Below are 25378 nucleotides of genomic sequence, written 5' to 3' on the forward strand. Positions count from 1 at the left end.
TCAGAGGAAGAGGCAAATATGATGTTTTTTATCTTTCTCTCTGCTTTTGTCTCTTCCTTTGCACCTCATAAATGAATGGTCCCTATCTAAATTGCATTTATAAAATGCATTAAATGAGGAAAAATTTCATATTTTTACTTTGCTTGGTGTGGGGTGATGTGGCCCTTTATATCTTAATGTACATTTGAAGTTACTTTTTGGAGAGCGATTCTTTGTTAAGCACACCAAAAGTTAATCTAGAAACCATGTGTAAAATATGGAAATGGATTATTATCAGCCACCAAAACAGTTTTATCTGAGGAAAACATGCCCCTTTTCTGCAACTTCCTCATTTTAGATGTTTATTACAATAAGACTTTATCTGCCTGGCTTTGTATTTTTAAAGTATCGATGTAAAGAGCTCAAAACCAGTTTAATCCTGAGTTATTTAATGTTACCCACAGCTTTTCTAAGCTCGATTAAAGCCCAGTTAAGGGCAGGATGATAAGCAATATAGATTCTTTTAATATGAGTCTATATATTTGCTTTGGGCTATGGAGCAATCTGCCTTCAGCTGCACTCCAGACCCGCTGTGTACAAAGCTCAGCCTGTGCTGCTGCTGCTCTGCAGAGCCCAAATGTGCACAGAGAGTGTTCTCAGGGTGGAAAACCAGCCCAGAGTCCTGCCTGAGCCCTTCATTTCAGGCTCTGGCCAGCTAGGAGGAAAATGAAGTGATCTGGTAAATAGCAAAAGCAATAAATGTACCTGAGAATGAGCAATTCTGTTTGGTCAGACCCGACTAATTGATGATTTCATTGTGCTGCCTCGCAGTGAATATCCCAGGAACAGAAAGCTCAGCACTGACAAAATTGTCAATGAGATTCTTCTCCCCACACAACCCCTCCAACAAGCCAGACAGCGAAGCACAAAGGATTTCACTGAAAACTCGTAATGCAGCACTACTACTAGGGAACAAGAAAAGCAAAAGGAAACAGGGACAAAGATATTCCTGCATCTGTGTCAGGTTTCCATCCTGGGCTTTGCTCTGTCCCAGTAGCTCTGTGCTGTCAGAATCCAGGGATTTCCACAAGAAAATTTCAGCTGGGAGCACTTCAAACCCCCCTAAATGCTGCTTGTGCTCCAGCCAAACTCCAGAACTTCCCCCCGTGTTCCCCCCTGGCATTGCCCTGTCCTTCAGGCTTCCAGCAAAGCCAGGGAACACTGGCTTCAGCTTGAATTTCTCAGGAAGAGATTGTGCTGCTGCATTATCTTAATTCTACACATGTAGGAGGTTTCTGAAACGGAGTTTCATTAGGTTAGGGAGAAATCCAACACGGGTATCTCACAGATAGGAGAGCCCACGGCTCCTTTGTGCTCTGGAGTGGCTGAAATTCCAGTGAAACCAATCTCAACGCTTTTCCTGGCTTCACTGGGAGCTCAAGCCCAGCCTGGCTGGCTGGTTTTGCAGTATCAGCTGTTACTAAGCACTTCAGCAGCAGGGAGGATGTCCCAGCGTGGGGCTGGTACTCAGCAGTAATTCAGATATGCAAAATGTGGCTGAACAATGCCCTCGTGCCTGAGAACAGAGGAGGTCGGGGCTGCTTTGGAGGGCAGACATGCACATCCCTTAATTCTTTCCACTCCACTTGCTCTGGGGTTTGCTTCTTTTTTGGTTTGTGGACAAGTCTTTGAAGTAGAGCGAGCACAATTAGGTATTCATCTGATTAATCTGTGTTTCCCCACTGAATGCAGTTGTGGGATGGTTCACAGAATGGATCTGTTCCCAAGAGGTGCCTGAAACACCTGAAAGCATAAAATTCCTTCAGCAGAATTCTGGCCAAAATCCCCAGCAGGTCCTGCCTTGCTCTTTTTACGGGAAGAGAAATTGGGGAGGGCAAATTTTTGGGGAATGATTAAAAACTGAACAGCAACATGGTGAATGACAAGATCCTGACCTCACTGTGCAACTCCAACAAATATTTCTCTGGGAATAAAGCTCCTAAGTCAGTGTGAGTTGTGAAAATGGATCCCAGGGGATTGATTTTTAGAGGGAAGAGGGTTGTGTTCATGGTGTGGATGGTAATGGTGCTGTCATTAATGCCAAGAAGTTCTCCAGTGGCCTCCCTTCAGCTTTGCAGGCTCTTTTGGAAGGGCTGCTTCTCCCTGGGTAGGAAGTGTTGTATTTTGATAAAAACAAAACAGAAAAAGAGGAGTTTCTTTTTTTTAAATTAAGGACGCCCTGGCTTAATGGGGCTTGAAGTGTTTACAGGTGTTTCCTCACAAGTTCAAATTTAGTGGCCCCGGGGAGTTGAGATTCTCATAAGGCAGGAGCAAGCACTCAAATTCTGGGTTTTAGAAGGGCTGCTCATTTAAAGGGCCAGGCTGGCATGGCCTGGGGGCTGGTTTGGCTGTGTGATGACAAGAGTTGTGCCATCCAGAGCAGCAGAACGTGAGCAAAAAATCATCCTCACTGCCCCAAGAGGTCAAAATCTTCCTAAAAGACCCTTTGCTGCTGCCCAACCTTTTGCCCTGATTTTGCAAATTTGTGGTGAAAATCCCAGGAGAGGCAGGCTCCACCTTTGATCGTTCAAACCCATCTTGGTGCCACCTTTCTTCTGCAGAACATCTCCTCCGAGGAGCTGCTGAGCGTGGTGAAGGAGAAGGAGGAGAAGCAGCAGACAGCAAGGGGAAAACGAACAAGTGGCTGTGGTCGGAGGGGTGATGATGTCACCGGGCTCAGCGGGAACACGGCGCTTTTAAAAAGCTGAAAGAAACATCCTGACCCTCACTTGTCACATCCCCACCCAGGAGCCACACACAGAGCCGAGTTTTCCTCAGCCAAGAAGCTCCATCCCACCACAGAATGCACTGGCAAAAATGTAAGTGAGCTCTGCTTTGCTTCTCCTACCTCTGGTGGCAGCTGGGGGCTGTGAGGGGTAAGCCAGCAGAGAGGGAGGGGATGCTCAGGAATGGCTCGAGAGAGGCCAGTGCTGAGGTGTGATGCTCATTTTCCAGCAGGGATATGAGCTCAGGGCTGCTGTGTTGGCTTTCATCACTATGAATCAAGTGGAAGACTATGATTCATAAAAACAATAACAGGATGCAGGTATTATATCAAAGGTTACGGTGGTTACGTAGCAGAAAATTTTCCTTTTGAAAAGTGAAACTTGTGAGAAATCTTATTTCTGTGCCTTTTTTTTTTTTTTTTTGATATGCACTTCTTTCAGCTAATTAAAAAAGATAAGGAACAAAGCAGTTGAGGGCAATACAGTTATGACTTTACAGGAAATCAGTTTTCTTGTTTTCAAGATAATTTCGCTCCTCTGGGCCCACCTTTGCTGGAGTAGTTTACTGATCCTGCTCCAGGTAGGTGTTTGCTTCTTGCAAGGTTTTCATTCTCACTCTTGTCACCATCATATCTCACTTGTCATCAGTAGGGGATGCTCATTTTGGCACCTGTGCTGCCACCCTTTGCCTCTCACCCTGCTGTTCCATTAACACAGAATGGTACAACACACCTGAGTGGAAAAATTAATTTCTTAAACCCTTGCCAGTGACTTATCTGACATTACTCATCTTTTTATCTCAGCTTGTAGGTTGTTCTACTGAGTGTAGTAAACCAACCATGTACCTTTGTGAGCTCTGAAATCCATTTCCTCTATTTTTTTCCCCTGCCTTCTTTCTTTTCAGCTGAACATTTTGGAAGCTCAAATGTCTATTTGGGAAGTTTTATTTGTATTTCCCCCTTACACCTTGAGCAGTTTTCAGGAGAAGACGTGGAAAAAAACTGCAAGATGATTACATCCAAATCCTGATTCTAATCTTCCAACTCAGAAGTCCCTGAATGGTTTTTTTGGGTTGTTTTTTTTTTTATTCCTGCAGGGACAAAGCAATGCTAACAACAATACTTTGGGTAGGAGGAAATTGGGAACTGAACTGATGTTTTTATTTTGCTTTTTTCCTTTGACACTTGCAGGAATTACAAGTCCAATTATGTCAGTCACTCCCTGATGAGAATTTGTAGACAGCTCCTGGCCGGTGTCCCCTGAGCTTGTTAATCCTTGAATCTCCCTCCTTTTGAGGTTTTGTCAGAATTCCCTTTTCCAGCATGGTGCTGTTGGAAATCTGATGGGTGCTGCTGCTTTTCCAAGCCATTGCAGCGTGGCAGGCAGGAGGGGTGTCCTGGGTGAGCCCTGAGCCCAGGGCAGGTATCCAGGTGCCAGATCCCGCGGGTTTCAGTGGAAGCTGGAGCTCCCAGCAGCTCCGAGTCCCCATTTGGTGTCACCTCTGTCTCCTGTCAGTGTGACCAGCTGGGAGCTGGTGGAGTTTCCTGCACCACCTGCTTCAGGCCACCTGTGACCCCACGGATGTCCCACCCGTGGCCTTGCTCTGGAACAGAAATCGATGCAGAGGCAGCTCAGGTGACCTGGGAACTTTCCAAACTGAAACCTTGAGATCTGACTCATTTGGTGCTGGCAACACCAAAATTTTGGGTTCAATCCCTGCATGGGCCATTCACCTCAGCGTGGATGATCCTGGAGGGTCCTTCCCAGCTGAGAATATTCTGTGAATCCGTGAAAACCCAGAAGTGACACAAGAACTCCCTCCAGCAGCAGGTGTGACCTCACCTGAGGGCATTTCCCAGGGCACCTCTCAGGGTGGTTTCCTGCTCCTTCAGGGTCATTTCTGCAGGAACACGAGGAAAGCTGGGACACTTTGCTGCCGTGGCAGGGCCTGGCTGGCCCCTGGGAATGTTGCCCAGGTCACGGCACAGTGACTCCCCTGCAGGACTGGGGCCCTGGGCTTCCGCCCACAACCCCCGAGGGCGGCTCAGCCCGAAAGCCTCCCCTCCCACGGCCCAGGAGAAGTGACTGGTGGGGGCTCCCCAGGATTCTGCTGAACGGGAGCAGCCCCAGCAGCCCCTCAGGGATGGGAAACTCATGGGCAGCACCAGCCGTTTCCTCTTGGTTTGCTTTGATTGTTACCTCCACAGTGAATTTTTTCAACCCACCCCGATGGACCTTCCGTACGGATGGTTTGTGTTCTGCAAAGCGTGGAAGCAGCTTGGGCTTGATGATCTCAAAGGTCTTTCCCAGCCTAATTAGTTCTAATTCTGCAGGAATCTCCTGTTTAGGTGCTGGTTTTGCCTGTGTCCATGTTTTTTGGGTGCTCAGCTCCTGCTGCAGTCACTGGCAGAGATTGAGCTGCTCAGATTCCCTTTACCACCGAGAGATGTGAATTCACACCTCTGCAAATCCCTTCCCAAACGCTTTTAAAGTGAATAAAAAAGCTTTTCTGCCCACAACAGATGTGGGGCTGCATGGAGCCACCCTGAAAGTATCAGCTAATGAGACTGAGAGGTGAAACTGCAACATTCTGCACCTTGTGAGTGATAATTTTGGTAAAACCCCACCAGGAAAGAGGGATAGCACGAAACTTGAGCCCATCCATGCTTTGCAAAGCAGGTGTCAAACTCTTCGAATGACCACAGCAGCAATTAAGTGGAAAGCTTGCATTACTAAAATGGAAAGAGTATTATGGGCTGGGAGGAATTAGGACCTGAGGGTGAGACTTAAGGTTAAAGACGCTTTCTGTCTATCTCAGCTTCCCCTTTGCACCAGGGCTCCTCTTATTCTGAAACAGAGAATTTTTGGTGGCCCTCACCACTGCATGGCCAAAGCATCCAACTCTCATTTGGCACTTGAAAGTTTTTTGGGTTTTTTTTAATTAGAATAATCAGGGCAGCAGGGATTAGCCAGCTTATTGTGTCTCCCCTTGATTTTGGTTTCTATCCAAGTGGAAAAATCTAAAATCCACTCTGGATTTGTTCATCTGCAATACCTTCCTTGTGTGGGAACAAAAATGTAGGCTCTGCACAGTGCTCTCCACTCATTTAGATCCTTTTAGGTGTGAAGGAAATAGGTTTTAAAGGACAGCTATCAAAAGCATTCCTCAAGAACAGCATGAGGCACATGGGTTTGCCTAAATCCAAGGCTAGTTTGATTCCTGGAAAATCTTCCAACACCTGAAAATGAAGATATTGGGCATAAATCTAAAATATTCTTGCATCAAATGAATATTTCACTGAATTTGGGGGTTATAATGCAGTGTAGGAGACCTGGCCAAACAGGACTCTGAGGTGTTGTAGCAGGTGAATTATTGAGGTTGTTGAACTCAGGACCCTCCTGAGTTCATTTCCTCGTGCTGAGCAATCAACCATCACTCAGCCCTTTCTGCCCCTGCTCCGAGCTGGGCTTCTTTTAAAGCAGATTCTCTGCCCAGATGTTTGGTGGGTGCTTTGCATTGGCAAAAATCTTCGTTGAATTCCCCACCCACAGTGCATTGGACAGGATAAATGACTTGGGGATGAGATACACCCCAAAAATGTTCATTTCTGTGCTCTGGCAGAGCTCAGGTTTGTGGAGTCGATGTTTCCACGCAGCACCCAGAACAGCAGAACTCTTCAGCATTTGCACTCAAATAAATTAGTGCTAATTAAATTGAAAAAGCAAAACGTGAATCGTATGAATCCTCTCCAGCCCAATTTTCCGTGTGTTCTCTGTAACTTCAGGGGAAATTTGGGTTGTGTCAAATGCACAAGAAGCTCATGTCCAGCCCTTCAAATGGCTGCGCAGACCTGGGGCCTTGGGATGCATCCTTTGGGAGTGAAAAGATAATGCAGCAAGAAATGGCCAAGTGGAACTCAGACAAACATTTTCTGAGTTGTTTCATGATTTATTTGGCACTGATGAGGTTATTCACTCTCAGGACCAGCCAGAGAATTATCAGTCAGGTGGGGTGTTAATTAATTTAGGTCAGGTACCAGGGACCTGGTGCTCACCAGCCACCACCAACACAACTGGATGGATCTTGGCAGAAATAACTGGATTTTTGTTTCAGGGGCTGGAGTTGCAGGTGGGTCGTGACAGTGTTTCACCTTTAACTGTTGGTTGGATCAATTAAAATATTAATTAAAAGCAGGACATGCCCTGAAGGCTGCTGAGGGATAGGGATGGAGTTGAAATGAAGATTTCTGAGTGACTCCCTGTCACGTCACTATCTGGGATTTTGGGCAATTAAATGCATTTCAGTGCTTTGCTCCCCTGCCCTGGACTGACCACAAAGCAGAGATAAAGTTCACCTTGGTTGTTTTTGAGGGAAATTCTGTAATTAGCCAGGAAATAAGGACAGGGCCATGACCAATGCTGAGTCCCTTGCCATGGGCATGGATGTAAAAAGGTTTTGATTTGACTCGAAGCAAACAAGCCTATGAAATGAAGCCTCTTTCTTCTTTTTATTAGCTAAAGTTCACTGTGTCTGATAAAAATGTGATTTGGTCTCCAATATCCAAGCCATTAACTCAGGGGTTTGCTAATTGAAACCTCAGTTTTTCTTGTTATTTGCAGTCGGCGATTGCTTTTCGGTGTTACTGCAAACAAGAGAAACTATTGTGTTTCTTTTCAATTATTTATTACACTGGAGGGCGAAAGGAGGAAAAAAAAAAAAAGAAGGGAAAACCATTTGCAGTGTTAACACTGATCAATTGATAACTTTATCGTGTGTCAGCATTGCGAGCACAGAAATCTTCTGAGAGGGGGAGCAGTGGGACACTGCTGCAGGCAGGGGCTCGGGCAGGACCAGCAGGGAATTTCGAAGTGAGATCTGCCTGCTGTTGTAGATGTCGGCGAACCCAGTGGGAAGAATGCTGATGTCTGACTCCAGTTCAGGAGGCTGAGTGATTTCTTTATTATAATTCTGCTGTAATACATTAATATACTATATAGAAGAGGATACTAAAAACTACATGCTACTTTCTCTATCATATCTAACTCACTCACAACTCGTGGCCCTCTCTGAGAGTGCAGCCACAGGTGGGTTGGACTGGATTGGATTGGATTGGATTGGGTTGGTTGGATTGGATTGGATTGGATTGGATTGGATTGGATTGGATTGGGTTGGATTGGGTTGGATTGGATTGGATTGGATTGGATTGGATTGGATTGGATTGGATTGGGTTGGGTTGGATTGGCCACCAGGCTCAAACAATCCTCACCAGAATCCAACCAAGCAATCACCCCAGGTAAACAATTCCCCAAACACATTCCACGTGGGAAAAACAAGGAGCAGAAATAGGAATTGTTTTCTCTTTCATTTCTCTCTGTGCACCTCAGTGAAAAATCCTGAGAGAGAGAGAAATGTGCCTGCCACAGCCTGCTGGGAAATTGCTGTGCCTTGGCTGGAAGGCTGAAGGGGAGCTGCAGCTCGGGGTGTGTGTGTGTGTGTGTGTGTGAAGCTCAGTGATCTGGAACTCGCCGCGCTTCGCTGCCCGCACCCTTCCAGCAGCTGTTGTGCCACTCTCTTCCCTCCCATTTCTGCAATGGTTAAACCAAAAGTGGAGGGGAGGACGGAGTTTGAATTTTTGGTGATGTCTTGACGTGCTTCCCCTGCCTGGTTTTCCACTCAGATCAATATTCTTGAGAATCAGGGCGTGTGTGTGCGTAAGTGGAGGGTGCCAGATGCCCTGGAAGCTTTTTTGGGCGGTTTCGATGCTTCCAGGCTGAGCTGCAGCGTGGTCTGGAATCCAGCATCTTCCTGCTGCTGTCGCTGGATGTTTTGAGCCGTTTGGTGCCTTTCCAGCAGCTCTTTTAAAGGTTGCTCACAAGTCTTCAAGGCTTTTGTGGACTTTTAGCAAATACAAGATAACATTGATGGAGGGCGCTTGGGGCTGAGCACACAGCAGGGCTGGGGAGGCAGCCTGGCCAAAGCATTGAAATGGGCCCAAGTGAAATGTGGAAACTATTGCAAAGTGGTTGGATTTGGATTCCTTCTCTTCTTCCTCATCTGCAGATGTCTCAAACTGCCCCAGCTTCACAGAGCAGCTGCAAATCAAAATGTGCCTGCAGCATGTGGGTGTTCTGTGGTCCTGGAATTGCAGGAGACAAGCCAGGGCACTGCTACTGTTCCTTTATTTCCTTTAGTTCCATTTCATTGAATGGGACTTGGGCTCTCATGACTGAAATGAAAATAAAATGGAACATTGGTCCAAGACAGCTTCACAGTTTGTTAAAACCTTTAGATAAGGACGACTAAATCCAGGTTCTTCATTTACGAAGGTATTTTAATTGTCATTATTCCCCCAAATGCTGATATGTGTAAAAGGCCATGTACCTTCAGCTCGAGGAGGAATTGCACCCTGAAGCCCCAAAGTCATTTTGCTGTGGTCTGTCTGTGATGCTCAGACCCCACAGGCCCCTGAGCAGTGGAAAAGCAGCTGTGCTCACATTATTTTTATTTCTGGAGGTCAGCTTGGGGGAACCGAAATATGATCTGCAGACTTTGGTTTTTAAAAATTTTTTTTTTCTCTTTTTTTTTTTTTTTTTTTTTGGGTTACTCTGCTTACTTACACCGGAAACTCTGAATAGGTATATTTGTCAGCTTTTACAGTAAATTTCTTCTTTCCCATCCCCCAAACCTGGAGCCAGAAACCACCATCCTTCCCCACCCTAATTCTGCAGGGAGGCCCTTCGATGAGCTGGGGATGAGATACTCCCCAAAATGTTCATTTCTGCCACTCCAGCAGCTCTGGCAGAGCTCAGGTTTGTGGTATTGATGTTTTCACGCAGCACCCAGAACACCAGAACTCTTTAGCACTTGCACTCAAATAAATTAATACCAATTAAAGTGAAAAAGCAAAGCGTGAATTGTATTAAAAGCCCTTGTGGATGCTTGTATGGAGACATAAAGAACCTTTATTCTCTTTTAAAATTTCCTTTTGAAAGCCACAGGATTCACGGGAATGCAAGAAACCTGATTTAAAGAGCCACAAAGGATGTCCACAGAAAGCAAAGGTAGATCAGGCAAAGGCTGGAAAATCATCTTTGCTTCGACTACTGCTTAAAAGTAAAGTATTTCCTTAATGTGCATAACAAAGGCAACAGTTCAGTGCATAAATGGAGTTCTGTCTGGTCCTAAAAGGATTTATCGTGGCAAATCAAGATTTCATAATTAAATGATGTATAATGAGTTAATAGAAGAGCCAAGTTCTTCTCAAGGGAATACTCAAGGGAAAAAAGTATTTTTGAGAAGAAATTAGAGCAGAAACGTTTATTCTGTTAAGTAATTTTTGTGGGGGATTTATGATCTCTGTATTTAGAACTCCATTTTTCTCCTCCCAGGAAGGTGCATCAGAAACATCTCAGTGTGCTCAGAATTAAATGTAGCTGGGAGAGATGATCTGAGGTGAAATGATTCAGTTTTGTAGGACGTGACTCTAAATAAATGCTCCCAGGGTGGAATAATGGTTTAAAATCCAGATTGGAGCTGGATGCCCACCTGTACCTCAAAACCAAAGGCCAGTTCCAATCGTTAAAAATGGAAAACTTATCAATTTATGTATTTACACATCGAAGTGCAGTAGAAGGGGCGGGCAGCCACGTCTGCTATCGGTGGCTTTACAAACACCAGGCTTTGATATCCCCTGGTTTCCTTCTGCTATCGATTCCCTCCAAACACCGCATGTAAAGTATGAGCTGTTAATTCTGCCTCTGGCAGAAATGTGCTTCCCCTGCTTTCACTGCTCACATGGCTCTGGAGAGGCTTTTGGAGCTGGCTGTAAACTTCATTCTTCAGAATGGAGCAGACTTTATGAGAGGTTTTTGGGTGTGAGATCTGTGATGTGTTGTCTCCTGTTCATCAACCTCCTGGCCAGGCTATGAGCAAAATTTGTTCAGAACTGAAATACAACTCTGGTCTAGGTTGGGACTTCAGCACCTGCCTGATCTCAAAATGAGATATTTAAGTCAAATTAATGATGTTTAAATGGTTTTTCAAGTGAGGATCTTCTCCTGCTTTGGGTTGCTTTTATACCTTCTGCCTAAACAGTGAATATATTTCTTTTAAATATATAAACTCTGCTTTTTTTATGTCCCTACCTGAGCAGTAATTCTGCTGTGTCACCTTTTGGGTGTATTTGGTCTGATTTTCCTTTTGGGAGTGTGTGAAGCTGCTCTGCAGGTCAGTGGCACTGCTGGACACAAAGGAAAGGAAGAAGAAAATAAATGTGCTCTGGTACAGCCCCCAGGCTGCCGTGGGGATTTGGGGTCCCCGAGAGGAAAACAAATGTTACATAAATTTTTAATCTCTTTTTTTTCCATCAGCTTCTGCCCCAGACCAGCAGCCACAGCCTCGCCCCTACCAAGGTGTCCGAGTGAAGGAGCCCGTGAAGGAGCTGCTGAAGAGGAAAAGGGGGAATGTCCATAACTCCAGTGCAACTGCAGCTACAACGGTAGGGAAAAAAAACAAGCAGGAGGGAAATTCTCCCTCAGGAGCTCCCTGCTTGTGCTGATGAAAGAAACCTTTGCATCTCTAAAGCATTTTGAAGGCCCTGCAGCCCGGTGTTACCTGGCAATGCCATTAATACCTCTTTAGCTGGGGTGCTTTTAGTGTGCTGAGCACCTTCCACCGTTTAATGGAAAGGGGAAGTGCTTTGCACTTGGCAGGATCTGATTGCTGGGGACTGAAAGTGGCTTGGGAGGGAGGCAGCTTGTTCAGGAGTCTAAAAGAGACCATCCTGAGCCACCCCTGGCTGTTTGCTGCTTCTTTTCAAAACTCCTTGCTCAGTTTACAAAATACTGTAGTCCAGCCTTCAGACCAGGGAAGAGGGCTATGGATAAGAAAATTCCAGATTCAAAGTGAACTGAATCTCAAAAAGAGTGCACCAGTGTTCCCACAATGCTCATCTGGCACCTGTCACCAATCTGGATGTGTTCAGACTGAAAGTGGCTTGGGAGGGAGGCAGCTGGTTCAGGAGTCTAAAAGAGACTGTCCCGAGCCACCCCTGGCTCTTTGCTGCTTCTTTTCAGCCAGCATTTGCCCTCCCAGCAGGCAGCAGCTTGGCTGGCTCCTCTCTGGAGGTGAATCCTCTCTGCTACACGAGATCTAAACTCACTTTAAGGTCCCCTTGAGCTGGGGGGACACGGTGGGTGTTTGGGGTGGTGTGTCCTGGCTGTCAGGTTCAGTTCTTCTGGCCCTCGTGTGGGGTGGGAGAATCCAGACCCTGACACTGATAATGCCTGGTGTGGTCTGTGTGGATGCCAGCCTGGGCAGGGAGACACAAACAGCAAGGGTTTCTCACAGAGGCTTGTGAGAATTTTTAGGGAGCTGTAGGAATGTGATAACTTGTTAGTCTAAACCATCTGCAGTGGTGTTTTTCCACCTTGCTTTTCTGTTCCTCTCAAGGACGGTGCGTGAGAAAGATGTTTTTATTAATTAACCAATCAAACAGAATGTCTAGTGTCGGTCTATTTAAGCCGAAGTTTCCCTTCCATTAAAGCTTTCTTTTCTTCTTTTCCATTAAAGCCTTCTTTTCTTCCTTTCCATTAAAGCTTTCTTTTCTTCCTTTCCATTAAAGCCTTCTTTTCTTCCTTTCCACGCCGTGTCCTCCTCTGTTCTTGTGTCATCCTTGGCGCAAGGGTGACACGTCTGTGCTTCTCTAAGGGATTGAATTGAATGCTGATGGGCTTCGCCTCTGATTTTTACTTTTTCTTCTCTCTTCCAGGTTGTTTTGCCCCATCAGCCAGTCCCTTCCTACTCACCCATGGGTAAGGTACCCCTGACTCTCCGGGACTCTCCAGGGAAGACTGTGCTGAGCTGGGCTTTAACCCTGTCCTGTTTTGCAGGCCAGCCTTGCATTGACATGGACGCTGCTGCCCCTGCTCTGCCTGGCCCAGAGGAAGGAGCTCTGGCCTCTGGGTGGCTCCCCCAGCCCTCTCCCACCCCGCTGCAGCCCCTGCCTCAGTGGGGCCCTTACCCTGACTACGTGTCCCACGAGGCTGGCAGCTGTCCCTACACAGCAGATATGTACGTCCAGCCCATGTGTCCCAGCTACACCCTGGTGGGACCCTCCTCTGTCCTCACTTACACTTCCCAGCCTCTCATCACCAATTTTGCAGTAAGTCAAAAACACCAAGCTGGAAATGATGTTAATTCCCACCTTTCTAGCAAGAGCTGTGGGGTGTAGTTAGGCTAATTTATTTAATTACTGTAATGTTGTGTGTCTTTGCATCCATGCCACGTAGTTCCCAGGACAGTGATATGGTTTGAGCATGGCAAAAAGTTGTGGTTGTACTGGAATCAGGCAAAATTCACAACCTTTTGCCCATCTCTCTTCACTCTTCCGTTCTGAGCGGGGATTTTCACTCTTTATTTCCAAGTTTAAAATTTAAAAAAAAAAAACAAAAACCAACCTCAGTGGGGTTCCAGGAAACATATTGATCAGGTGGGGCAGGAAGGATGACTTGGCAATAAATTTCTCAGAAGTGGCTGCTAAAGGATAAAACAGCAAAGTCAAAATATGTAAAGGTAGCAAAATATTTGGCTTCAGGCCAGACCAAATCGGCCTGGCTGACACAAGGTGATGTGTCCCCTTTAGAGGGGAGCAGAGAGCTCTGTTCCAATGACCTCAGGAGCTGGTTTTCCTTTCCCTGGTGCAGTTTGGCTGCTCAGGCAGACCCAGCCAAATCCCCAAGGCCACTTCTGTGTCCTGGTGGCCCCTGGCTTTGGGATGTGGCTGTGCCTGGGCTGATCCAGAGGCCACAGTGAGCTGCCTTCAGCCTTGCTGGCAGCAAAGTTGGGACTGTCCAGAGGGCAGCTGCCAGCACAGAGTGTGTCAGGGTCACAGGGAGGGTGGGAATGGGGACAGAAAGCTGGAAGGAACCTGTGGCGAGCGTGACTTGGGCACAGGAAAAGTCTCGCCCTCAGTGCAGGGCTTCACCCGGAGGGGAAGGATGGGGGATGTCAGAAGCGGGATGAGCATCCCCCATCCTGTGCTGCATCCCCCCCCTGCCCCGGCGGGCTGGTTGTCTCATTTTGCTGTGTTTCTGTCCCCTTCCCCAGCCCCGCAGCAGCACCCCGGCCGTGGTGCCACCGCTGGAGGTGACGGAGCAGCAGCCGCCCCTGACCTACTTCCCGTGGGCACAGCCCCTGTCTGCCCTGCCAGCCTCCACCCTGCAGTACCCTGCAGCCTCCTCCTCCTTCCCGGGGCCCCAGCTGGTGCCCGTGCCCATCTCCATCCCCGAGCCAGCCCCGCAGGAGCTGGAGGATGCCCGGCGAGCCATCGGCGCCCTGCCCATGGAGAAGCTGCTGCTGGAAGACGAGGACAATGATACGTATGTGTTAAGCCACGCTCTCTCTGTTGAAGGGCTTTAGGTCGCACATCTGGGCCCCCTGCTCCTCAGCTGCTCAGATGCTCCACCCAGCACCTCCGTGGGTTTTGAGCAGGGAGGAGAAGCAGGCAGGGTGGGGTGGGAATTTTAGCGCACCGTGGCTTGTGTGTTGAGGGAAATTTGCTTTGTCCTGGCGCCCAGCACGAGATTCCTCTGCTCTTCCAGCTCCTGCTGCCTCTCCCAGGCAGGTCTGGATGCTGCACACTTGTGCTCAGCACCAGCACCAGGTGATTTTCACCCTCACGGCCTCAAAATGACAGATCCCAGTGTAGCCACAGCCAGCTGTAGGGTTTGGTGAGGGTACAATTGTTTCTAAGCACTGCCAAACCCGGTTCAATAGGGTTGCTTTTGTGTAAATGCCTTGTCTGTGTGTCTTTGACCTCTCCAGGGAGGAACTCTCACCAGATTTAGGCCACTAGAAAATGTTGGTGGGGGGGCTAAATTGACGTTTTTCTCTCCTAAATTTTACTATTCCTTTGGAAATCAGGAAAACATAAAGTGTAGCTTTGTTCTGCTGGCGCAGGTAGGTGCAGTAGTCTGAAAATAAAGCTGAGCAAAATGCCAGAGCAGTCAGAGATCCCTGTTGGCAGAGCAGGAATTCACACCAAGCTGTACCTGGGAGCTCTCCCCTTGTCTGCAGGTGTGGAGCAGTGGGTTGGGGTCGTGTTCTTTTAGCTGCAGAGGGGTTTGGGGCTCTGAAATATCCGGATTTGGGCTGTGGGGCTGATTTAGTGGCTGGCTGGTAACGCTGCCAGTGGACAGATCCTGTCCCACTGAAGTCTCTGGGAGTCTGGTCTGAGTCAGAACTGCAATTCATGGCCCTAGATCAGGAGAACATTGAGAAGACAGGGATTTCCCAGAACCTGGAACAAGGGCTCCATGGCATTACTATCACCTGGCAATATTTTTGCTTTTCTGTAGCGTTTGAGTGTGATGTGCTGAGCCAGGGAACTTTAGTGACCTCTCCTTGGAAAGCTCCCAGGCCCAGAGGTGCACACGAGTCCTTTATGGCTTTCTGATTTCCTTTCCTGGAGAATGAGTAGCTTCACTTTTCCCTCCGATGCAAGCGTAAATATTTTGGTTGAGGCTCAGGAGTGCCATGGCACAGGCAAACACATTTCAGGAGATTCATCCCCTTCAAACCCTGTTTATTGTTTTCTTGACAAACAAGAGGCTCTTGGCTGGTGAACACAATTTCTCTGGGTTTTTCTGCTTTCTAAAGCCCAGGATTGTTAGATGATTTTATTGTTTGCAAGACTAACTGCAAAATAATTTCTTGTACTCTTTATTACCTGGAGTCCAGTTGCCACCCAGGCAATATTTCAAGTGGCCTTACAGTTCATGCCTGAGTGAGGTTTGAAAACCCAGGCTGAAAGTCTTAAAGACTTTCCAAGAGTATTTTTTATTGAATATTGACAAATGTGGAAGACACGAGCACTAGATCATGCAAGTGATCACAAAGTTGTTGGAAAAGAGCAGTAGTTGAGGTTTGCATTGAAATTAGTGGCTTATATTTGCAGAAAAACCCAGCAAAGAAATTAATTCAAAGGAGCTTAATTCACCACTGCTTCCTCCAGTTTTGTGAAATTCAAAGATATATTCCCTAGGTAAAACTGGGATAAAGCAGTTGTGAATCAAGCCAGTGGTTGCTCTGATTGCTTTTCAATTCCTTTCACTCCAATGTATGTAAATTCTGTGTGTGAACATAAAACAAAGATGAAACTGTTTCATCATTTCTTTCTGGGTTGTTCTGGTTAGAAAAAAAAGACAAATTTTTTTTTTTTTTTTTTTTTTCAATAAAGATCTACAGTAACTTTGCTATGCCTAGAGTGTTTTATTTCCTATCCACAAGCATTGGTTTAGCAATCAATTAATTCAATAATATATGTACAGGCTAGAATCAGAGATTAGCTGTCAGACTTTGTGCTAATTTTACACGTTAAGCAGACTAAGAAGGAATTCCTTGATGCAGCTGTGGCCTGGAGGCATTTCCTGCAGCAGTCCTTGCTCCTGCAGCTCAGCTTCAATCACTATTATCCTCTCTTGGCACCCTTGGGGATGTGTGGGTGTGCAGCCACAGCTCATGCTGAGCTTGACTGAAAATCAGGTTAGCCAGAAAATTGTATTTCCACTCCCTGAGATTGCCAGGGGTGGCTCTGGGGTACAAAACTACCCGAGGAGAGAAACAGCTGCCCGCCACCTTCTGCCTGAAAAGCATCAAATATTTCTGTCTGGAGCAGAGTAAGCCAGGGGCCAGTGTGACTGTGCATGGGGTGGGCTCCTCCTGTTTCAGGGGGTTGGAATTTCCTTCAAGCAGGACCTGGGGGAATGGAAGTGGCTCCAGCCAGAGCCAGATGACCAAAGTGAAGCAGAGAAGTGTTTTCCCCATCACTAAGGGCCACCAGCCACTCCCATGGGCTGTGCCAACTCTGTCTTGTGCCAAATATAAGGACTGTGTCCCTCTCACCAGGAGTTTTGATAGAAAATAGAATTTAACAGGTTGATCTATTGCAAAGACATCAATTAGGGAGTTTAACAGGTTGATATATTACAAATCCATCAATTAGGGAGTTTAACAGGTTGATATATTACAAATCCATCAATCAGGGAGTTTAACAGGTTGATCTACTGAAAAGACATCAATTAGGGAGTTTAAAAGATTGATATATTACAAATCCATCAATCAGGGAGTTTAACAGGTTGATCTATTACAAATCCATCAATCAGGGAGTTTAACAGGTTGATCTATTACAAATCCATCAATTAGGGAGTGCTTGTTACCCCAGATGGTGAGGTTTCACCAACACACCCAGAGCTGTATCACCCCAAAAAGCGATTTATACACACAATTCCCCAAACTGGGAATGGTGGAGGACTTTGACACCTCCCAGTGGCGAATCTCAGCTGCAAGAAGGTGCTGAAGTGGGAAGGAGGCAGCAGGCAAAGCTCAGGAGTGCTGAGGGCTCTCGGACGCTGCAGCTGCTTGAGGTACGGAGCCCTTCCCAGGGAAATGGGAACTTTTGGGGTTCGTGCCGTGGATTTGTGGAACCCTGGGTGTAAAACCCCAAAAGTGGCAGTGCTAATCTGTAAAGCTGTTTGCTCCCAGCGTGGTCCACGGTCCATCAGTGATCGGTGTCTTTATTTGCTGTCTTAGAATTCTGCATATTTATGCAGCTAAAGGCCTGAGGGCCCACACGCTGGCAGCTGCAGAGCGCATGAAAGCCCTGAGGAGACTCGATGCCAAGGAGCACAGAGGAAAGGTAAAAAAGGGGCCACTTTCTCCTGCAGACAGCAGGGTTTGGGATGGGAACAGGCTTGGCATGGCTGACAGCAAGATACCCCAAAAAATCCAGCTCTGCCCCCCTGCTCCTGCAAGGAAGGCTTGGCATGACAGGCTTCACTTGTGGGCCGGATTGTAAAATTGTAACTCAGTGGCAGGACTGTAAAATTTGGTGGCACGATTGTAAAATTCAGTGGCGTGGTCATAAATCAGGTGGGGTGAGAACAAGCCCATTCTTTTTTCAGCCCATGATTCATGGAGTGATGTGAGAAAACACTGGTCCAGCAAAATATTTGTGTGTTGGCATCCGGCCTCCGAGGCTGAAGGTTTTACAGCCAACTGACTTGTTCTGTACCTGATGCAATCGGGGTTTAAAAAATGCTGGGTTTGGGTTGCCACCAAATTAAGGGCTGAAGAACACCAGAGGGAGTCCAGCAAGAGCTGGAAATCCCCATCTCATGTGGAATTCCAAACCATCCTGTGAGCTGTGCTCATTCCAGGCACCACAGTCCTTGGGATTTCCGCCAGCACTTTCCCCACTCCTTGTTTTACACCTGCAGCTGCTGCTGCTGCTGCTGCCTTAGGATTTTAGCTTTTATGTTTTTCATATATTTATAATCCTGCAATTCTTTACTGTGTAAAGCTCCATAGCCTGTCAGCTATTGTTCTCCCATTTTATTCAGACAAAACAATTCCTCCGTGGGCCTGGAACTCAAGAACACCTCACTGTGTCAGGCCTAAAATGCATAAACAAAAGTGAGCTGGGGAGGGGGGAGCAAACTGGGCGTAAATTACTTCATTACCTGAAGCTGTAATTGGAGGACTAACCCCTGATATGTAAATGGACAAAGCTTATATTTGTCAAAAAAAGACTCGTGACCATCTTGAGTGTCATCTCACGACCTCTGGGAGGGTTTTGACTGCCCGAGGTGTACCTAACAAATAGGGTGTATTTAATAAACACCCACTTTTACTCTGTTAATCCTGTCTAGGCTCTGTTTTAGGTAGCCACTCCAAGGCATGGCTGCCAGGCTCTGGTGTCACTCTGAGCTCTCACAGCTCTCTGTGCTGCTGTTGCAGACTCCCCTGCTGGTGGCTGTCACTGCCAGGCAGGCAGCCATCGTCCACGACCTCATCCAGGCAGGAGCAGATGTCAACGCCGTGGACAACAAAGGGCAGTCAGCTTTACACCTTGCTGCAACCTATGGCTACACCCAGGTCCTCCAGGTTGGATGGTTTTGATTGCTGGCAGTATAAAAATTCAATCAAGTGTTGATGTTGGTGTCTTTAAATCTCAGTGAGAGATGGAGGCTGAGCAAAGGCTCCTTGTGTCAGGGGTTGACTTCCCAGGGTGGGTTTTATCCCTTTTTTAGGACTGTGCTTGCAGCCTGCTGTTACAGAGGAAAATTCTTTAGTGGCTCTGCTGGGGGGGGGGGGGGGAAGAAATTATTTCTGCAGATCACGGCTCTAAATGTGCTGGTGGCAGTCCCCAGTGTGGTTCAGCACTGGAGGGCATTCCCCAGCCACGAGGTGTGAGGAGAGGGAGCTCTAAAACCGGGGTGAAACCTGACCCTGAGGTCGCTGTCATCCACACAGGGGCAAAAAATTGTGTCCAGACTCAAGGCAGCAGAAGAGAGATGAGATGTGACCCTGCAGACAGGCACAGCCTCCAAAATGAGGCACCTTTTTCAGATTTCCCTTCAAAACCTGACTTAGATGAGCAAATCTTTGCTTCCCTGTTCCTTCATGGACTTCTCTGCAGACAGGGCCTGCACCTAAGCTCTGTGCCAGCCCTGAGCAGCAAATTAACACTTTCAAACAGGCCCTGTGGGCATTTTGGGAAGGGATTCCACAGCAGGGATTAGCCCCCCTGTGAGTCTTAAACGCTTCGCTGTTGGCCAGAAAATGGAATTAATAAAAAATCTGCCTTGAGCTGTGGCAGGGGCTGAGCACAGGCAGAGTTTGGTGGCTCTGCTGAGCTCCCTGAGGGCAGGGGACAGGGGTGAGGTGCCAGGGGGTGCCTGAGGTGCTGGCAGCACGTCCAGCATTTGTTAGCTGTGCCCTGGGCGGGCAGTTAATGTGTAACACAGCCGGTTCTCTGGAAAACAGGTGTTTCCTTACGTAGGAAAAAGGCTTTTAATCCAGATGATGCCAACAAAGCAGAGTGCCTTGTGGTGGTTTGGATTGCAGGGTTCCTTTGTTTGGTTTTTCTTTTGTGGGTTTCTTTGTTGGTTTTTTGTTTTGGTTTGTTTTGTTTGTTTTTTGGTTGGTTTTTTTTTTTTTTTTTTTTTTTTTGCCTTGACATAAAAAGGGACAACGGGCAGAGACTCGCTCCTCGATGTGGTCAGAGCCATGAAAAGCTTTATGGTTTGTTTGTTTATTTTATTGGGTTTTTTTTTTTTTTCTCCTAATGGATTAACTATCTAATCTCTAATAAGCATCTCAGAGCTAGCTGGCAATATTTGATCTGTGCATATTTTGTTTTTGTTAGAAGAAGGTAAGTCAAGCCCTAACCGTTCTGGGTGATCCTTCAGTGGGAGGATCCTGTCCTGAGCCTTGTCTGACTTGACACAGATGAGTCAGTGCAAAAATTCTCAGCCATTAATGTGAACAACTTGCTTCGTTCAATCAAAAGAAATAAATAAATTCTCTGTAATGATATAGACAAGGAGCTACTTAACTCCATCGTGTTAAATCGATAATTTTCTTATATTAAAGAGTTTTAAAGTGTTGTTTCTCTGCTAAATCCAAGAAATTCTCATCTCCAGATCACAACTCCAGGTGTTTCTGTAGCCTCATTGCCACAAGCTGAGGCTTTAACTTCACACACTGCTGCACACTGAGAACAAAAAGTAAATAAATCCAGCCTGAGAATTGTCAGTGTTGGCAAACTTTTAGGCCATAAACTTTGGCTACGCCTGTCAAGGAGAGATTTTCATTTCTCCTTGTCAAGGATCACTCAGAACAAACATGTCCTGGTGTTACTGGTGGCTTTGCCCAATCCAGGGTGAAGGTGAGGAGCCTGGCACTCCTGAGCTGGGGGCAGAGACTGGATTTTACTGCCCTGAACTGAGAATCTGAAAGGATAATGAGGTGGGAGTTAGGAAACCAGGGAATGTGATCATTCACAGCACTGGAAACTAGTGTCAAATCATGGCTTGGTTTGAAGCTAAACTATCACTGTCTGATGTTGTTTGATTTTACATTTTGTTTGTTTTGGCTGATTTTGGCCTGCACAGTGTTCTGCTGAACTAAAATTCTGCATTTCTCTGCTGCCTCCAGGTTATCCTGTCACTGGGTTTCCCTCTGGATCTGGAAATGAAGGATTTTGAAGGTAAAAGCCTTTGCACAAGTGGTGTGAAAACCTGTATTGGATATTTCAGTGCCTGATGCTCGTTGGGTTTTGGGGTTGTGCTGGGAGGCCAGAGCAGGCTCAGAAAATGCCTGGGGGAGAGAGAGTTGTGTCTGTTCACTCAAATGCCACAAAATTCAAAGGTGCTGGTGGCTCAGGGGGGATTCAATTGGAACTAAAAACATTCTGGAATGCCCCAAAAAGTGTCCACAGAGCCAGAGAAGAAACCTGAGAAGGGCTTGTGCCTCAACAACACCTGCACAGATTGAATAAAAGGTTGAATAAATGATTGGATAAATGATTGAATGAATTACTGAATGAATTATTGGATAAATGATTGAATGAATGATTGGATAAATGATCAAATGAATTATTGGATGAATTATTGGATAAATGATTGAATGAATTATTGGATAAATGATTGAATGAATGATTGGATAAATTATTGAATTAATTATTGGATAAATGATTGAATGAATGATTGGATAAATGATCAAATGAATTATTGGATGAATTATTGGATGAATGATTGAATGAATGGCTGAATGAATGATTGGATGAATGACTGAATGAATGATTGGATGAATGCTCTCTGTGCCAGCCCTGCCTTCTCTCTGCACATCAGTGTTTTCCTGGCACTGTCCTCACCTCCATGCCATGTTTCTTTTCCAGGCCATACCCCTCTCCACTGTGCTGTCCTGGCCCACAACGCCCTGCTGAGGGACCAGGGCAGGCAGGCACTGACAGAGGAGCAGCACAGGGAGCTGCAGCAGCAGAGCAGGGAGCTGGAATCCTGCATCCATCTCCTGGTGCAGAGCGGAGCCTCCATCTACAGCCGGGTGAGGATGGGCTCGGTCATCCCTGGGTTTCTCTGGGAATTCTCCCCCATTTGGTGCTCAAAACACAGCACTGGAGAAGGAATGAGAAGGAATGAGCTGCTGGCACAACGGCCAAGCCTGTTCTCCTTCCAAGGGACTGCTGGCAGGGTTAGGTGCTGCCTTTTTGAGTTCCTGAAGCAGACACTGGACACTCAGAGGGTCACTGGAGGGAGGGGGATGCTCCCCACCAGCTGCAGAGCTGGCCTGGGTTCCCTCTGATGGGTTTGTGGGACAGCTCCAGCTTGTCCTGCAGAACATTTCTTATTTGGCTCGGGGTTTTTTATGTTCTTTTTCTCTGTTTTTAAATAGGATGTGAAAAGCAACAAGACAGTTCTTCATTACACAGTCCAAGATGGGAACGTCTCCCTGCTCAGGTACTTCCTGGAGCTGAACGCTTTCAAATCCAAGGATTTTGTCAACAACAAGGTAATTTTTGTCAACAACAGGGTTTTTTTTTTACAGAGGGAAAGGGCAAAAGTTGCTAATCTGAACTTCTGTTCAACCCCAAACTACATTTTCCAGTAAACAGACAACTCACAGGAAAACAACACCTGGCTGAAAGCCTGTCATGAAAAGCAGGGCACTCTCCCAGCAGGAGATGAGAGAATGAGAAGGAGATAAAGCAGGGAGGAGGAAGAACATGGGAAGTGGTTGCTTGAGGAGGATCATGAACTTTAGATTAGGCTGAGGATTGAGCAAACAGCCCTGCAGTGATGCAAGGTTTGACAGCAGCATAACACTGAGAGGTGGCACGTCCGGGCAGCCAGGTATCGAGTCACCTCTGCTGTCATGTGGCACCACAGGAAGGACAAAGTCCCTGCTTCTGTCAAGGGACACGGGCATTCGTTCTGCCTTAAACATGCTTTGCAGATTTTCTGGCACAGCCATGCCTAGGTTGGGTAAAGCAGGCTGGAAACCTCCCCAGTGCTGCCCCACAGCTCAGCTGGGAGCAGATCCCGAGCACTGGTCATCTCTCACAGGCAGCAGCTCCACCCTTCCCCCAGACAAAAATCCTGACATTCCTGGGAGCCTTGGCTGAGCCATCACTGCCCACCAGCCAGAGCTCTGGGGCAGGCTGCCCCCTCTCAGCAGGGCTGATTCTGGGGGCTCTGTCCTTCTCTTTTGAGGAAGGGGACAAGGCTGGGGGTCCCTGGTTTCATTTCAGCAGCTGCAGTCTCAGCCTTGCTTGTGCTCACCACAGTTTGTGTCCCTCAGGAGGGAACTGAATTTCTCTGTCAACTCCATTGCTCACCGAGGCACACAAAGGGCAGCTTCACTTCTTTTACCCCTCCAGGTTTCTGTTGGACTGGAGAAAACATATTTAGGGTTGTGTTTGGGGGTAATGGCGCCGAGCTGGTGTTTTTCTGTCCAGTGAAGAGCTTTTCACTGCATTCCATCTGTATCTTTAAAGACCCTTCAGGCAGGTGAGAGCCTGTCCATGGGAGTCTCTGTTGTCTCTTGATCACAATCCTGGGAGAGCTTCCTCCTGTGATAGGATCACTCAGAGTCCTCAGTCTTGTTGCTGAGCTGTCTGGGGCAGGGAGAAATCCTGGCTTTTTCAGCTCTTCCAAGTGTGAAGAAGCCAAGGAAACAGCCATGTTTAGGTTCCCCTGGCTCACCCACTGCTCGTGCTTGTCTCACTCCAAATCTGTTTCCATGGCATTTTCTCAATGAGAAAAATATTGAAGCCTTGGAGGTGTTTTTCATCTGGAGGATTCCTGGAGCCCACTTTGTCTCAAATGAGGCCTATTAAAGTCAGCCTGAGGCTTCAAGGTCAGGCCTTGTCAGATTGCCTCATTATCTTAGCCCATGCCTGGATTGGGAAGCTCTCAAGTGCAGATCTTTCCCTTTTAACAAGAAATCCTGTAAAGAGCTTGTGAGCATCCCTTGACTTTCTGGGATAATAAACTTGACAAGGATCTGCTTGTTCAGGGCTTGTAAAACATGCCTTGTCTGAGAAAAACTGTTCAAATTCTGCAATTTTATTTTCTGCTTCAGTTCTCCCTGATGTCTCAGTGGTTAACAGGACCTGAAAATCACATTTTTCATCTCACATTTTAACGACTGGAATATGAACACAGCCTGCAATTTGTGTCCAACCATTCCAATGCCATGCCAAACCCACGATTGTTTTCTGAGAGGAAAAAATAAAACAAGCAGCTGCCTCGGTGAGACTCTTGCAGACTAAAAATACCTCACCTTGTGCTTTTGTTTATCAGCTTTTTCTCATTTACAACCGTTACCAGTCATACCTGACCAGACAGGGCACAGATTTCTACACGGTCTGGTGGCACCAGAGCTTCTGCAGCACCCTCCATCCGTGCCTGGCTTCACAGCCAGCTCTGTCCTTGCTGTGCACATCCTGTCACTGGAGCCAGTCCATGCCTGACCTCGGGAATTTGAATCTTCCTGGCACTTGGAAGTGTTGGGAAAGGAGGGATGTGTGGAGCACGGATGGGGCTGGTGGTGTGGAGCTTTGTGTGGTGGGCAGCAGCGTGATGTGTTGGGTGCCTAAAATCCAATGTTATGTGTTATATTGCTATAATTTCATGTCTCCCAGTGAAATATTTCCATGCCTCTTACACTCTTCTCTTTTCCCAGTAACTCCCCAGTCTCTGGTTCCATGAGCCTGTGATTTAAGGGGTCATTTCAGGGCAGATTTAAGGGGGGATTTCAGTGCAATCATACATGAGCCTGTGATTTAGGGATTTATTTCAGGGCAGATTTAAGGGGGATTTCAGTGCAATCATACATGAGCCTGTGATTTAGGGATTTATTTCAGGGCAGATTTAAGGGGGATTTCAGTGCAATCATACATGAGCCTGTGATTTAGGGAGTGATTTCAGGGCAGATTTAAGGGGGATTTCAGTGCAATCATACATGAGCCTGTGATTTAGGGAGTGATTTCAGGGCAGATTTAAGGGGGATTTCAGAGCAACCAGGCTATGATTTAGGGGGGATCTCAGCAACCAAGGGAATGTTCCTGCTTCAGGGCTATTTATCACCCAAAGCATCAAAGCCCCCCATTTGGTGGTGCTCTAGCAAAGAAAAAAAAAATCTGAATCCACAAACCTCCAGCCTGGGAGAAAGAGAGCAGAGATCCTCCCTCACCTCCTGATGACAAATCCCATGAGGATTCTTCTCTCATTTCACATCTCCATTTCCAGGATGATTCTGGGGAGATGGCACAGCTCACCAGGGGCTTTATCTGGGTTTTTTACTCAATTTTTTTTCCCCTTCTCCCTGCTTTAGGCCCATGGCAACACAGCCCTGCACATGGCAGCTGCTTTGCCTGGTAGCAAGAACCAGAAGGAAATCATCCAGCTGCTCCTGGAGCACGGGGCAGACCCCAGCATCCGGAATTTGGACAACGACCAGCCAATCCACATGGCCCCTCCTGGAAAAGCTGGGGATCAGGTATGGGATCCACACTGCTGCTCTCCCCTAACACACCTGCACGCTCCAGGGGTGGCTGCGTTTCATGCTTGCAGGTATAAAAATATTCCTGGTGTATTTGGGTGTTTATTTAGTTGCACATGTACACGTAAATAATCGTGTGTGTGAGTGTTTTGGGTGGCTCAGATGGTGCTTCCTGAAATTCCACATTTTTTTCGGCAGGTCAGGCATTTGCTGAAGAAAGGGAAAGTCACACCTGCGTTCAACTCCT

The 25378-nt window shown here is 46.9% G+C and overlaps 1 protein-coding gene across 1 annotated transcript; it reads left to right on the forward strand.

Annotated features, from left to right (window-relative positions):
- Positions 1–2842: 2842 nt before the first annotated feature.
- POU2AF1 (POU class 2 homeobox associating factor 1) lies at positions 2843–14184 on the forward strand. The gene is made up of 5 exons (XM_053963510.1): positions 2843–2858; positions 11136–11263; positions 12536–12578; positions 12657–12928; positions 13873–14184. The coding sequence occupies exons 1-5, from the start codon at positions 2843–2845 to the stop codon at positions 14182–14184; spliced, it is 771 nt and encodes a 256-aa protein (XP_053819485.1).
- The last annotated feature ends 11194 nt before the right edge of the window (positions 14185–25378 follow it).

The sequence above is a fragment of the Vidua chalybeata genome, chromosome 23 (genome assembly GCF_026979565.1).
Source record: "Vidua chalybeata isolate OUT-0048 chromosome 23, bVidCha1 merged haplotype, whole genome shotgun sequence".
NCBI classification, from domain to species: Eukaryota; Metazoa; Chordata; class Aves; order Passeriformes; family Viduidae; genus Vidua; species Vidua chalybeata.

Coding starts and splice junctions, on each gene's coding strand:
- POU2AF1 (XM_053963510.1), top strand. Junction 11,264..12,535: donor GTGCAACTGCAGCTACAACG/GTAGGGAAAAAA, acceptor TCTCTCTTCCAG/GTTGTTTTGCCCCATCAGCC. Junction 12,929..13,872: donor CTCTCATCACCAATTTTGCA/GTAAGTCAAAAA, acceptor CCCCTTCCCCAG/CCCCGCAGCAGCACCCCGGC.